At 41.9% G+C, this 15,974-nt stretch overlaps 1 protein-coding gene across 1 annotated transcript in view; it reads left to right on the forward strand.

Moving 5' to 3' along the window:
- The first annotated feature begins 8,401 nt into the window (after positions 1-8,401).
- MSL2 (MSL complex subunit 2) overlaps positions 8,402-15,974 on the forward strand; it is a 32,908-nt gene continuing 25,335 nt past the window's right edge. The window contains exon 1 of the mRNA XM_032408650.1: positions 8,402-9,817. Coding sequence (XP_032264541.1) covers positions 9,676-9,817 — 142 coding nt within the window. The 5' untranslated portion in view covers positions 8,402-9,675. The remainder of the gene's footprint in view (positions 9,818-15,974) is intronic.

Raw genomic sequence — 15,974 nt, forward strand, 5'->3', positions numbered from 1 at the left:
AGAGTTGCCCTTCTAGTCTGGGCCTAAGAGTGCTACTGCACTTGTCCCTTTTCCTCTCCTCTTTATACCAACAGGTCAGAGGAGTTATATCTTGAAGAGAAAAAAAAGAGGAAAAGATGAAATTTTAAAACATTTTGAAATTGTAGTTTGTGGCCGAAATTTCAAGTGGCATCCAGATTCTATTCTCTCCTTCTTCCTTAATAATAGAACTTCTTCCATTTTACCTGGCATGTCCATGCACCTATGAAAGGACTATATTTCCAGACTCCCTTCCATCTGGGCATGGCAAAGTGCCTAAGTTATGGGCCAAAGAAATGCGTTACGTGGGATGCTAAAAATTGGAGGCTGCTTAAAAGGCATTGACTCAGCTGGGAGGTGGTCCCTTTTGTTCTCCCTTCCTCTTTCCTATTGTCTGAAGCATTGAAGCTTCAGTAGCTGTCTTGGACTATAATGAACTTGAAGGTAGATGTATTTGGATGGTGGGTCACAAAGACAGAAACTGGGTCCTTGATGACAGTGAAACTGTCATGCCAGCTGTGCCTGGCCTACCTCCAGGCTTTTTTTTTTTTTTTTTTAAACTCGACAGAAGTAAATTTCTGTTTTGTTTCAGCAGTGTTACTTCAGGTTTTCTGTGATTTTAGCCAGACTTATGCCTGATTCAGTTTTAAATTAGACCAGACTTGATTAACCAGAAAGTGAAGGAATCTACCCAAAATGTGATACAAAGAAAGGAAAGGACATTTTAATATAACATTATTGAAAGTAATGATTGGACAATAAGTCAAACAGCGGGACCCTCTGTGGTTTTGAAGAATATAGTTTCAGCAGAGTGGTGGAGAAGGAAATCTTATTTCAAGAGGTCAAGAAATTAATGGTTAACTAAAAAAAGAAAAAAAAGAAAAAAAAAGAAATAAGGTTGAATTCTACCAAAAGTTTGACAGGTTAAAGGAAGAGAGAAAAGATGTGAAAGATGGTTTTTGAAGCATATGGCATAGCTAGACAGAACTAGGGAATATAGCAAGAGGGGTGGCAGGCTGAAGAAGTAAAATTTGGGAAAACCATTGAGGAAAGTCCTGGAGGAAGCCAGAAATAGAAGGGAAGAATGAGAGATGGGGAATTATGGAATATTTTGATGTAGAGAAGAAGATCTTGATTTTCTCCTAAAATAGAGATAAGGTCCTCTGCAAAGAATTGGAAGGCAAGGTGAGATGGGTGTTTAAAGACATGGGAATGTGGAAAAGATTTGGAATAGCCCCAAACCACAGCTAAGAAAGGGTTAGACCTTTCAAATAAGATTTTAATAGTAAAAGGAGCTACTGTTTATGATGCCAGTACTGCTTATTATGCTAGATACTTTACACACATTACATCACTAAAAATGAGAAATCTTCTCAGTTTGCTACCTACCTCTATGACTGCTCCTTCTCAGTCTCTTTTGTGCTGTTTGTTAAATCTTGGTAGTCATCAGGGTTTCATTCTTAGTCTTCTCTTCTTATTCCCACTGGGTAACCTGTATCTCTCCCATGATTTCTATTGTCGTGTGTATGCTGCTGACTCTCAAGTCTATATCTCAAAGATAGACTCCTCTCCCCTAAACACATAGCACCAGACTCAATGTCCAGAACTGCCTACTGGACATTCACTTGGACGTCCCAGACGACTTTTAACTATACATGTCTACAACTTGCTTTCATCATTTCCCTCCAAACCTATTTTTCCTGCTGAGTTCCCCCGCTCTGTGAATTTTTGGAATAGTTTTAAGAGTAGGGATTCTAGAACCAGACAGCCTGGATTCAATTCTCATTTCCCTTAGATCTATGACTTTGAACAAACTACTAGACCTCTGTGATTCAGTTTCCTCACATGTGAAATGGGAATGGTAAGAATAGCATTTACTTCACAGGACTGTAGAGCAGAGTAGTGAGTTAATATGTTAAAATACTTAGATCAGTGCCTGGCACATGGTAAGGCCATGGAAGTGTTCATTATCATTGTCACAGTTAGAGAACTTGGATATCATATCATCTTTGTCCCTCATTCTCACATCCCAACATGCCCCAAGTCCTATTGATTCAGTCTCGTTATCTCTCATCCCTCACTGCCACCACCTTAGTTTGATGCCCAAGATTAAGGGTCAGCAATTTTTTTTTAATGTAAAAGGCCAGAAAGTAAGTATTTTAGGTTTTGCATGTCACAACTACTCAAATCTGTTGTAGTTATGCAAAAGATACCCTAGACAATTCATAAATGGTTGAGCATGGCTGTGTTCCAATAAATATTTATGGACACTGAAAATTGAATTTCATATAATTTTCATGTGTCATAAAGTGTTATTATTTTCATTTTTAAAAACCATTTTAAAATGTAAAAAAAGCATTCTTATCTTGTGCACCATGCAAAAATAGGCAAGGTGCCAGATTTGGCCTTTGGACTATAATTTGCCAACCTCTGGGCAAGATAAGATCATCTTTTGGTAAAATACTGCAGTAGCTTCTTAATTGGTCTCTCTGCTTCTAATCTTGCCCCTGCACACCAAGTCAATTTTTTATCATGCTCCATTAACCTCAGGATGACCCTGAGGTTCTTTGTAATCTGGTCTCTGTTTATTATTCCAACTCATTTCTCAACACTTTTCCTCTGTATTTACTGTATTTGCTACTCAACTACATGAAGTTTCCCAAATATGCAAACTTCTTCCTCTAGGCCTTTTTGTATGCTCTCCCTTCTGTTTAGAGACTCTTCCTAACCTTCTTCTGTTTCTCCCATTGGTCCCTCAGGTCCCATTTTATAAATCACTTCCTTCATATTTTCCTGAGCTTCCATGTCTGGTTGGGTCCCTTCTCATGTTTATATAGGACCATACTGAAATACTGTCTCATTGCATTACAATTGTATATTCATTTCGGTCTTAACCTGTGGACTGGAACTGAGACTGTCTTTTTCACCTGTATATCCATACTGCCTGTGTTAGAAACACATTTTTTTTTTAAAGATTTTATTTATTTATTTGACAGAGAGAGACAGCCAGAGAGAGAACACAAGCAGGGTAAGTGGGAGAGAGAGAAGCAGGCTTCCCGCCGAGCAGGGAGCCCGATGCGGGGCTCGATCCCAGGACCCTGGGATCATGACCTGAGCCGAAGGCAGACGCTTAACGACTGAGCCACCCAGGCACCCCTAGAAACACATTTGATGAAGATATGACTCCCCATGGTAATCCTTCAATGAAAGTATTATTGTCCCTATTTTATAGATGAGAAAACTAAAGCTCAGAGAACATGAATACTTTTTCCCAAGTCTACACAGTATGTATTGGAATAAAGATTTGTTCATGCTCATTCCACTACCCCATGCTATCTCCCAAAGTTCAGGAATAACAAGGAAGATAATTGCCTCATAAAGTCTAGTTTTCTCAGCATCAGATTAGAAATCTTCATTCCTAGTCCCTAGTCTGTCTGCGAGTTAAAAAGACCATTTTGAAAATCTTATTGTCCAGGAGTGTATATTTAGATATTTTTAGGGATCCTATTCTACCCAAGTGATGTACCCTTTTTGACATTGTTCCTGCAATCCGTTTCCCTGTCCCTAACCAGCTCCCTTTCTCATTTTATATAGCAGCAATTCCAAACTCTCATCACTCACTTGATGAACTTTTCCTACTACCTTTCCTAATAGGAAAATGTTGAGCAAATTAAGGATTGAGGTTCCTTTAGTCCCACCTGCTTGACTCAACCTGCTTGACCAGAGGACTATCTCGGTTATGTAGCGCTGAGCCCTGTAAAGTAAGTTGGTGACTAGCAACCCTCAGCTAGCACCATAGACCATATGGAACAGGTGGGAGTTGTAAAAAGATATACATTGTCCTAAGACAGATAGGGATCTTAGATAAAGAAGAAATAGACAGCCCCCAGGGACAAATGGGCTGTGTTCCAAAAATTCAATTTTAAATTGACTGTTTGGAATGCAGAACACATTTTCCCTTAGACACAATGCTATGAATAATTGCAGTTATTTTCCCAGGAAAGTCCACACAAGCTTGTTTAACCCATAATGTTGCAGAAATATCTGCTAAGACGTTTTGAATTTACATCGAGTGCATCCCTTAAATCCTTACTACTCTGAATTATAAATTAGCTACGTGCATAGCTGCCACTTCAACTATACTGTGAACTCCTTGAGGGCTGGAAACTGTTGAATTATTCATTTTTGTATTCTGAATGCCTGGCATATAACTGACAATAAATGTTGGTTGCATAAATTAATGAACAAATTTAATAGGCATTTGAATAGATTTGAAAGTGTGTTAGGGAATAAAAATAGTAACATTTAGTGGCTACCTTCATATGTGTCTGGCACTGTACTAGGCAGATGACCAATAAAGTAAACTGCTTTGTTTGGGCTAGAGGTAGGGATAAAGAAGCTGAAGGCAATTTAATATTTGAGATATAAAATAAATGGGTGCTAGACTTGCTAAATAAATGTTTTGGATAATACAAATGGATAGATGTACTGATTTGAAAAAAGTCACAGAAAAAATATCACCAGGAGTTGATATCCAAATGGAAGCATTTCTTTTTGGGGGGGCTCTAAGACTGAGTGAGAAGAGGCGAGGTAGGACCACAGCTAAAGAGCAGAAGATGGAAGATAGGGTTTGATAACAGTCAGAGAGCAGTGGTCAGAGAAGAATGGAAGGATTGGTTTGGATTAGGCCCTGTTTTAATTTCACCTGGTTTATTGCTCCTTGTAAAGAGGTAATTGCTCTGGCCGGTCTCTGATTTGTTATTAGTTTAGATTAAATTATTATCACTCTCCCATAGATTGAGGTTAATCAGATTGATTTCTTTCCACAGTGACAGTCTGCGCTCGTTAAAATTTGGTAGGGATGGTGTCTTGACATTGTTCCTGCAATCCGTTTGGGCTGCTGTAACACAATACTATAAACTGGGTGGCTTAAACAGCAAACAATTATTTCTCACAGTTGTGGATGCTGGAAATGTGAGATCAGGGTGCTGGCATGATCACTTAGTGAGGGTTCTCTTCTGGGTTGAAGATGAGGCTGATTTCCCATTGTATCCTCACATAGCAGAGAGAGTGAGGGAGGTCTCTGGAGTCTCTTTTGTAAGGGCACTAATCCCATTAAAGAGGGCTCTATTCTCACGACCTAATTATCTCCCAAAGGCCTCCACCTCCTGATACCAGCTTGTAGGGGTTGGGATTTCAGTACATGAATTTGGGGAGCCGGTGAGGGCGCACAAACATTCCATAACAGATGAGTATAATGCTGAAGGCAGTGGAGTGGAGATACTAGGCAGTCAGGGAGATATGCAACCTGGGAAGGCGGGAGAGGAAACATCTCTGGATAGTTTTTGGTGGAGAAAGAAAAAGTGGAGGGGTGGCAGAGAAAGGAGGGTGAAAGAGATGGGCAAAGGGAGGCAAACAACGATTTCATAATTTTATAAAGGACCCAACCACTCAGAAACTCCCTCTCACTTAATGCCAGTCTGATCTTTGTTCTTTGAAAGTATAACTACAACTACTTACGCATTTTCTTTATTGTCCCCAAAGTGCTTGAGTATAATCAATAAATACTTGTTGATTGATTATTCTGAGTGTTTCAAATCAATCCACACATCTGGTTTTATTAAGGATCTTAGAATTGACATTGATTAAGCTGAGATAAGAACTGTCTTTAAGTTTATAAGACATTTTGTGTTTCTCCCCAAGGAAAAGCAAACACTTGTCCATGCCTATTTTGAACCATACACTGTACTGGGGAGTTTACTTATATAATTGCATTTCTAATAATTCATCATTGTTTTAACAATTACTGAGTACCCATTATAAGCCAAGCCTTATGCTAGACAATGATGATAAAAGTCAAAGAGGGAGAACTATCAGTACTATCTGTGTAATAATTCTGAAAATTCAAAACTGTTCTCAAATAAAAAGCTTATTGGGGCGCCTGGGTGGCTCAGTCATTAAGCGTCTGCCTTCGGCTCAGGTCATGATCCCAGGGTCCTGGGATCCAGCCCCGCATCAGGCTCCCTGCTCAGCAGGAAGCCTGCTTCTCCCTCTCCCACTCCCCCTGCTTGTGTTCCCTCTCTCACTGTGTCTCTCTCTGTCAAATAAATGAATAAAATCTTTAAAAAAAAAGCTTATTAAAAATTTTTAACTGGCATCTTGTATTTTTGTTAGATCTGGCAACCCTAACACTTTTACTTCCAAATAATTAAATATAAAATATGAAAAAAATTACATTGATAGTTTGAGATTTGAGTTACATATGATTTCTCCTAAATATTTGATCCAAATACTTCATTTTCTATAAACAGTTCATTGTTTTCTTTTTAGGGAAGGCTCCAGCAACCAAATAGTTATTACAGACAATATACTTCAATGTGGAGATGCTTTGCTTCTAAATGCCATAAACTTATCACCAGTTGCAAGCAATCTCAGAGGCTAAAAAAAAACCAAAATGGTTTAAGTTTCTTTCTCTCTGTCTCACACACAGACTATCAATAAAATTAATCTTAATTTAGGTTGCAAACATCTCAAGTGGTTAAAAAAAATCCAGTTATGAGAAAATCAGCACGGTTAAGGCCCTAAAATTAATCACTTGCCTAGGGTGACTGCTAATTTATGTTGCCTGAATGGAAAACAGTACTGATTATTTTACTCTCCGTGTTGCTCCTCTGGAGGAAAACAACCTGTGGTTTGTGGAACAAGAATTGAGTCTGGAACAAAAATAGAACTGTATAATATAACAGTTTAGTTGAAGGTGAGCTTAGAAAAGATCACTTATCAAACAAACGACCCAAGGAAGATGGGGCTTTTAAACAAGAGAATGAATTTGAGAATATTTGTCATTTTCCAGATACAAGACGACCAAATATACTTTGCACAACTTTAATTTCTGCTTTGCTGCCTAACAAAATTAGGAAGTTAGATTTCCATTGCTTAATACGTAAGTGCTGATAATATGTCAGCCCTTGTAAAGAAAATAAACCTGTCATCATATGGCACGAGAAATTATATATCAGAAGTTACTGGGTTCCCTTATTTTCTACTCTAAATAGAAAGTCCCTAAAACTAACTGTATTTGTGCCCCCAAAAGATATACATGTCATAAATTTCACTTTGCAAACACATGTAGATCATTTATTTTGTGCAAAAAACTATGCTGAAGAGCTTTGGTGTGTCCAGAGGTAAAAACGGTTCCTATGCTGTTTCTATTTGTGCTACTCAAAAAAAGTTTTGTACTTTTAAGAGACGAGGGGAATCATACGTTGTTAGGCTTTTGTTTATTTATATCTCAGTGTCCCTGGTCTCCTGCAAAAACATAAGGTGAAAGGTTGTTTAAAAAAAAACAGATGAATACTTTCAAGGACTTGGGTCCGTTCTAAAGCAGGACCGTGGATTCTTCAAGAGCTCTGTTCACAAAGAAGGGTTAAGTCTGTCAAAGGAGTAAAAAAGGGGTTCATTTTGCTTTTAAATTGGACAGTTTTCCCGTACGAGCTCGGTGAGGTCCCGGTCGGCGCCCCAGAAGGCTGGGCGGCTCGCGTAGGTCTGACTCCAAGGACAAGAGGCCGCAGAAAGAGCCCAGTTCTGATGGGCGGGAAAGGGGAGCTGGGTCCGAGCCCCAACGGTTACAGACCGCCTGCCAGGGTCTTAGTGACCTCAAGCTGCCATCGACGCTGGCCGCGATCCTAATCTAGGAAACGTCGCCCGCACGCCGGCTGGGCGCGTGGCCACGCTGATTGCTGTCGATCTTCCCGGCTCGGTCTGTGCAAGCAGGCCGCGGCAGCGCCCTTTCGGTGCTTGGAAAGCGCCGTTCCAGGAGAAAGGCCGCGAGGGCGGGGCTTGGGGCCGTGCGGGACTATTTCCTCATACAGTGGTCAGTCAGGGCGAGGAGAGGCCGCCAGGGCGGAGCGCCAGCGACATGGCGCGACCCCGCCGGGCCTCAGCGTTGGCGGGCACGGAGGAAGCAGTGTAGTGCGAGAAGCTTAAAGCCCAAACTGTGGAAGGATGGGTCAGCTAACAAATGTTTCGCCACAGCCCACACGCCTAAGAGGGAATTTGAGAACGCATGGGGGAGGGGCGGAGAGAACAGGCGGTTTGCACAGAGCATGCTCTAAGAGCCGTAAGTGGAGAGCCAGGCATGCGCTGTGAAGCCGGGGTGGGTTGGCAGCAGGGAGGGGCTGGCGTGAGCGGGGTGCTGTGTTTATCCGGTTTTCTGGGTGGGCGGTCAAGGCGCACGCGTAAGGGCGAAAGGCGGTGGAGCTTGATATTGGAGTGCGCATGCGCAGAGCGAGCCGGTAGCTCTGGGAGGGTGTGGAAGGGGCTCTTAGAGGAGAAGCAGGGGAAAAGGGAAGCGAAGGGAAGGGAAAGGGCGGGGGGAGGGGTGAGAGTGTGCTCTGCGCATGCGTGCGGGCGCTAGCGACGACGGCGGCGGGGGAGTCTCGGGGATGACAGTGGCTTTGCCCGTTGGGGTAACGGTCGTCGTCGCCGGCAGGGCCTGAGGCGCCGCACAGTCCGTGGGATTTATTAAGGCCGCAGCAGCCCGGGCCCTACCGAGTTAGAGTGGCGCGTGGAGTCAGGGTGAGGGCGGCGAGGCACGGGGGGAGGGGCCTGCGGCGGGGCCTTGCTGTGTGCTCTGGGCGGCGGCGGCGGGGCCTGGCGGTGTGAGCCCTCGCCTCAGCTGCGGCCGGGCGGGAGCCGTGGGCGGCAGCGGCCGTCGTGCTTGGCCGAGGAGGTCTCCGTGTGTGCGGCGCGGAGAAGATGGCCGGGTAGTGAGGGGGCGGCGCTTGCGCCTGGTGACCTCGCAGTGAGCGACTGAGCGAGGGGCGCCGCCGCGGCCCGACCGGGCCTGCTCCCCGCCCCCTCCCGCCGCCGCCGCCGCCGCCGCCGCCGCCTCCGGCCCGCGCACTTCCTCCCCGGCCCTCCCCTACCGGGTGGGGGACTCTCCTGCCCGCTTTGCCACCTCAGGGAACAGCGGGGTTGTAACTACCGGGGCGGAGAGCCAGGCGCAGTCCGGGCCCCGCGTCCGATATGGAGAGAGCGGCGGCGGCCTCCGCCAGCCGCAACTGCAACATTCGCCGCCGCCGCGTCTTGGTGCACTAGATTGAGGAAGTCGACGCCCGAGCCGTCCTCCTCGCCGTCGCCGCTACCTCTGCGCCGGGCGCTGTGATGGAGTAAGGGCCCTGCAGCCCGTGAGAAGCGTGCCCGCCCCTCGGACCGGGCCGGGGCCTGCTCCCGCGCCCGCCCAGCTCGCCCTGAGGAGGTGCCTCCGCGTCCGGAGATGCAGCGAAGGCCGCCCGCCGAGCCGCGGGGCTAGACTGAGCGCCGAGTCCCGGCCCGAGTGCCGAAGCCCCCGCGTTCTTCGCTCCGAGGCTGCCTGGGACAAACTCGAACGCTGGTTTCTATCTCTTTTTCTCTCTTTTTTTTTTTTTTTTTTGTGTCTGCAAGTCTCAGGGACGGAGGAGGGGCGCCAAGGCCCCATGTGTGGGAGGATTGCTTCAGCTCCACAAACTTGCACGGATTTTGGTTACTACTTTGGCCAGTGGTTCTTCTCTGATTTCCTCCGATTTGTTGCAAATTCGCCATTGTTCCCTGGCTGCTTACAAAGTTGGATCCGGAATTTCTTTTCAACCGGGAGCCAACGGTGTCGAAGTGTCTGCAATGAACCCCGTGAATGCTACTGCTCTCTACATTTCCGCGAGCCGCCTAGTGCTCAACTACGACCCCGGAGACCCCAAGGCGTTTACAGAGATTAACAGGCTCTTGCCTTACTTCCGACAGTCCCTCTCGTGCTGTGTTTGCGGTGAGACGCTTTTTATTGTTCCCTTTCAGTGCTTGTTTAAAAAAAATCTGGGCTTTGGTAACAGGAACGGTTTGGTGGCGTGGTAGTTTGTATTAAGCTTTTGTTATTTGTTCATTAGTATACGGTCATTAGTTTCGACACTCGTCAAAGGACTTTTGCCCGGCATTTCAGAAAGACAGCTCTTCTAAACCGTTTTGTACGGCGGCCTTAACGTTCAGAACTGTTAATTCGCCTCGGGTCAGTTCCTTGCCATTTCTGTTGATGGTTTTATAAATGAGTGAAGTGTGCTTGCATATTGCTGCTTTTTTTTTTTTTCAATCTTTGCTACAAGAGCTGACAACACTTTGGGTAAACGTGGTTAGGCCTGGTTGAAAAATGTACATGTGGCGTGTTTGCATTTCCCCAGACTGGTGTTATGTGTGGGTAGTGGTATAATCTGATGCACCCACAGCCTGTGAACTCGGTGCAGAACTTTCCTCCGTGTTCTTCAACAAATGCTTTGACAGTTTGACGGTGAACAATGAGCCCGGGAAGACTGATGGTACTGTTTTTTAGCTGGTGGGATTTTTACAGGATTGTTCCTTATTTTGTGGTTTTAGTATGTTGTGGCCTGGTAGACGGTTATTTTAGATGGTTGGTTTTTTTCCCCCCAAAATATTTTGTGCAGGGTAGGCTACTTTCAAGTTATTTTTGAGAGGTGAAGATATGCTAAATTGTCTAATGGAAGTGTCTCAAAAGTGCTAATAATTTGGATTAATTTTGTACCCATTATTATTTTTTAACTTTCCACCTTTTTTCAGAAAACCTGGACTGAAAACATTAATACGAGGGAAATGGCAACTGTCAAAAAAACCACAACAGTGCTATACTCCATTTCGTATTCTTATTTTGCCCCAAGTTTTGAGTTTTTGCTGATGCACTTGCTTAGTCAGAACTTGAGAAATTCAGGCATTTCAGGTTTTCACTTTAATCTTAAATAAAAGAAATTTTGTGGCTGTAGTGGCTGAAGGAGGATACGATATTCATATGAGGATCTTGCATCATTTTCTGAATAGCATTGGGGCAAGGCACTGAAGGGGATGCAAAGGAGGTGGAGATTGTTTTTTGCATACCAGGTACTTAATCTCATAAACATTTAAGTAACTGTTAGAATGTGATTAAGTGCTGCTGTGACTGGTAACAGACACTTAACACCTTTATAGGGAAGCATTTGCCCTGGGCAAATCACCACTGCCCTGGGCCTCAGTTTCTTAATGTGTAAAATGAGAGCTTTGGGCTAGATTCCAAATTTCCTTTCAGCTTAAATTTGACAAATATGAATTTGCTTGGCTTCAGTGTACTCCCTTACCCCACTTCCACTTTTTATGGAGTGTTTCTTTTTATGTCTTAACAGCTTTTGATATTTTTTGAACTGAGGAGATGAGCTGCTATAACTTTCTTTTCTACAAACCTTTCTTTTGGGGGGGATTGCTACTCTTGTGATGTATGGGAAAGAGGGCAAAGGGCAGCCCATCCTAGCCTGCTAGAACAGCAATAGGGAGTGATGTCATTATCCAGGTAACACTCAAAGATCTGGTAAGTCTCCTTTTTACTAGGGGGATGGGACTTAACTGCCTAATTTAAGGGTGAAATGATAGTTTTGAATCGTGTAGATGCTTGGAATTTTAAGTTCTTATCAATAGCTTCAGGATAGTTGTGGTCTAATTGAACATTTTTCCAAATTCTAACCTGGGTTTTAAAAAATGAAATTAAAGATAAAGCTACATTTAAAAAAATCCAATTGTAGCTTTTTTTTTTTTTTTTTTTTTTTAAAGCCAATCTTGGCAACACAAGGGGAATTTTTCTGACAGTGGGGCTTTGCCATTATTCCTTCTTGTTCAAGCTACTCCTCCATCCTATGGAAAAGATGTGTGGGTTCTACTTTTACCCTAATTACAGTTGAGTAGCTGGCATAAATTTTAGCAGTCTGGATGTAGGTTCAGGCCTACCCTCTCTGACCGACCCCCCCCCCCCCCCGTCTCTTTGTACATAAATCTGTGGTTATCAGGAGATAGGAAAAATCAGTTATTTGAATTCAGATCCAACATTTAATCATCTTTGAATCAGGTGTTGTCCTAGACTTTTTTTTTTTCCGAGCTGAAAAGCATAAATACATTCAGGTTAATAGGGCATGTGCAATCTTTTTTTCCATGAAGATAATAAATATGTAAAAGTTTAATTCTATCTTGGTGCTGTAAATAGGGAGTTTGTTTCATCAGGTCCTCTGAAGTCTGACCCAATCCTACCTTTTCAGCCTTACATTTAACTGCCCTCTTATATAATTTCTGTGCTTCAGCCAGGTTGATGTTTTTACCTTTTCAAACATACAGGCCCTGTGTCTACCTTCTTTTCCCCACCTTTATTCTCTGAAGTCTCTTCTGCCTAAAAATACTTTTTTTCTCTATGGTATAACTCATCGATTTCCTCCCTCCTCAGTGAATTCTTCCTTGCTCACTGCAGGAAAAAGTTCCATTTGTCCTTTGAACCTCTAACCCTTTGTCCCAGTCATAGGAACTTAGAGCTCTTTGGGTGTCGCTTTCATATCTAATTCTTCTGATATCTTAGGGAAAAATTTCTATTTTTTTTGTACATTTTTGTGTTCCTCCTGCCTCATCTACCCTCTCCTATCCAGTCACTTGCATGTTGGTGTTTGTGACAGACTCAGAGAAAGAAAATGAGACTCCTACAAACTTTGCAGTTAAGTGCAAATCTTGTTTTTTCTACTTTAACTTTTTGGCTCAGTTTCCTTTACCTACGAAAGGGGATAATTATACCTTCAAGTTTGTTTCTCCACATTTGTGTTATATGTGGGTTTATTTTTTAAGTGGGGAAAAACCTGTTTAACCCACGAGATCAAGTCTATGGACTTGTCTGGCACATATTAGGATGTGGTATCTGGTGCATACTTTGTGCTTAATATCCCACCCTTGTACAGAAGTAGAGAAAGGTAGGAGGTGAGGGAAGAGACTGTACTACTGTCAGGTCAATTATTGTCAAACCTAGATTATTCACTGGAACTTCGGGTTTTGTATCATGATTCTTTGAAATGTTAATTAGCTGATTATCACTGTTTATCAGTTCTTTTGTATATTTAAACTGTCTGAAACTTCTAGTGCATGGGATAGCAGTGCTCCAGACAATTACTGTACTTTCTAGGTCACAGAAACAGTGACCAAGACGGTACTACTGTGGGTACTATTTTTGTGTCCGTCCTTTCCCCTTGTTCTAAATGTTGGACTTGCTTTATCATTTATCAGAAAGTAGAATTTCTTTTGCTAGCATGAGATTTGATAAATTCTGCCCTAGGGATTTTAAGTTTTTCATTAAATTTTTAAGTTCTCAAATGATAGAACAAGTTTGGTATATAGAATCAAATCCTGTTAGAACTGGAAGGACACATTAAGTGGAAAAATATTAGTCTTTGAGATATTTGGAGTCCTGTAAATTTATCATGTTTGAATCTCTAAGGCACATGGATATTTTCTTGGCGTTTTAATTAGAAACAAGGTGGTTCTGACTTGGGATTTATTGAATTGTTGTGAAACCTTTTGGACATCCAGTTTCTCATAACATGGGAAGTTGGGGTACCTGGGTGGCTCAGTCAGTTAAGCATCTGCCTTAGGCTCAGGTCATGATCCCGTAGTCCTGGGATTGAGCCCTGGGTCGTGGGGGAGCCTGCTTCTCCCTCTGCCTGCTGTTTCCCCTGCTTGTGCACTCTCTCTCTTTCTCTTAAATAAATAAAATCTTTAAAAAAAAATAAAACGGGAAGGAGCTGTAGATTAATGTTTCCTCCTGATCTGGGGTTAACGTAGACTGATCAGGTTTTTGTTTTAAATGTTAAGGACTTAACAAAACCCTATCATCTTTTCTTACTATTTGTATTCTTATTTTCCACTAGAAAGGAGGTAGTTTTTTGAGGGTGAGAGCCTTGCTGCTTCTCTTGTTCACTATTGTAGTCTTGTACCTGAGAGTTACTGGCTCAACAAGTATTTGTTGAATGGATGAAATTAGTATTAAAAAGAGAAAGTCTCAAGGTGCAGATGCATTCTCAGAATAAAGCATATGCCTTAACTTTAAATAGATTAGTTCTATGAAAAATTACTTTTCATTTCGTTTTTTTTCATTTGCCATTGTTTATGGACCCACATTGGAATTAGTGGGGTGTATGATCTCAAGAATCTTTTCTAGTTTAGAATTCTGATTCTCCTCTTTTAGCAGAAATACTTTTTGACTGAGCAAACAATTTATAATTGACATGAATCTTCTACAATGAAATGTGAACATATAGTTTGGAGTGACTTATTTTAAACTATCTTTTTTATTTTATTTTTTAAACTAATCTTTTAGATGGAAGCTAAATTAAAAGGCCATTTGAACTTTTTAAAGATTTTATTTATTTATTAGAACGCAAGAGAGCGAGCAGGAGCGGTGGAGGAGGTGGTCAGAGGGAGAAGCAGACTCCTGCTGGGCAGGGAGCCTGGAGCCTGAAGTGGGGCTGGATCCCAGGACCCCAAGATCATGACCTGAGCTGAAGGTAGATGCTTAACTGACTGAGCCACCCAGGCGCCCTTAAAAGGCCATTTGAATAATTGTACATAAATGTTATATTAATGTTTTATACCTACATTTTTTCAAGTGTTTATTGATACCTAAGAATTTATTTTTTGTACTTAAAATCACTGTAATTAAAATTTTTCATTGCAGTGAACACATAAAATTTATCTTAACCGCTCTAAAGTGTTATAGTTCTGTAATATTAAATATATTTACATTGTTGTAAAACCGATTTTCACAACTTTTTCATCTTGCAAATCTGAAACTCTATATCCATCAGCCAGCTACCCTCTGCAGCCCCTGGTAACCACCATTCTACTTTCTGTCTGTCTGAATTTGACTATTCTAGAGACTTCATATAAGTGGAATCATACAGTATATGTCTTTCTGTGATTGGTTTGTTTAATTTAGCCTAACGTCCTGAAGGCTCATTCATGTTGTAGCATGTGTAAGGGTTTCCTTCCTTTTTAAGGCTGAATAATATTCCATTGTGTGTGTCTGCCACAGTTGTCCATTCATCAGTTAATGGACTTTTGTGTTGTTTCCACCTTTTGGCTCTTGTGAATATGCTGTTGTGAAGTGGGTATGCAGATAACTAAAGACCCTGCTTTCAATTCTTTTCGGTGTATACTCAGAAATGGGATTGCTGGAATTGTGTACGGTATTTCCATTTTTAATTTTTTGAGGAACTTCCCTCCTGTTTTCCATAGTGGTTACACCATTTTACAATCCCACCAGTAGTACAAGGGTTCTAGTTTCTCCACATCCTTGCCAGCACTTTTTTTTTAAATGATAGGCCATTCTAATGGGCATGAGGTGATGTCATTGTGGTTTTGATTTGCATTTCTCTAATTAATGATGTTGATTATCTTCATATGCTTGCTGGCCATTGTGTTATTTTTGGAGAATCACTATCATTTTTTATCTTGAGAACTTACTCATTACGTTCTTAATCTGTTTTAAATGCTGCACTAGAAAGATGAACAAGACACATGGTCACTACCCATATGTTCAGCGTTACAGAGAAGACCGAAAAGTAGATCAGCAATTATTGGGGGAAGTGCTGTGTTAGAGGCATTTATATTATACCAAAATCTCAAGCATCATAATAGAACACTTGTAAGTTTATTGCATGTGTAAAAGTTTCAGAAATTAACCATAAATGAGTTTTCTCCTCCATATAACTTGCTTTTGAATAGCTCTTTGGATCAAAGTTTAAGCAAACCTGATTGGTGTTAAGCAGTTTGGTTTACCAGGTTTTTTTCTTGGGACTTAAGTTCACCTGTTCTCTCTAGGAAGACTTCTTCGGGGAGCATTTATTTGGTAGGCTGGTAAGGAAGAACAATATTTAGTAATTTGTTTTGGCAGATACACTTTCATTCCAGATACATTTATTTAACTGGTTTCTTTTCCTAATAAAAATCTCCTTTCTACAGTTTTCCCTTTTCATATTCTAAAAATTAGTTCATTATTCATTCCTACTTAGGTATGCTTATGCAAAGTGAAATTGCCTTAGGGAAAGGACTTCCAAAGTGTATTGTTCTGGATGCTGAAAGAGTGAAAA

The sequence above is a fragment of the Phoca vitulina genome, unplaced genomic scaffold (genome assembly GCF_004348235.1).
Source record: "Phoca vitulina isolate PV1807 unplaced genomic scaffold, GSC_HSeal_1.0 scaffold10, whole genome shotgun sequence".
In the NCBI taxonomy this organism is placed as follows: Eukaryota; Metazoa; Chordata; class Mammalia; order Carnivora; family Phocidae; genus Phoca; species Phoca vitulina.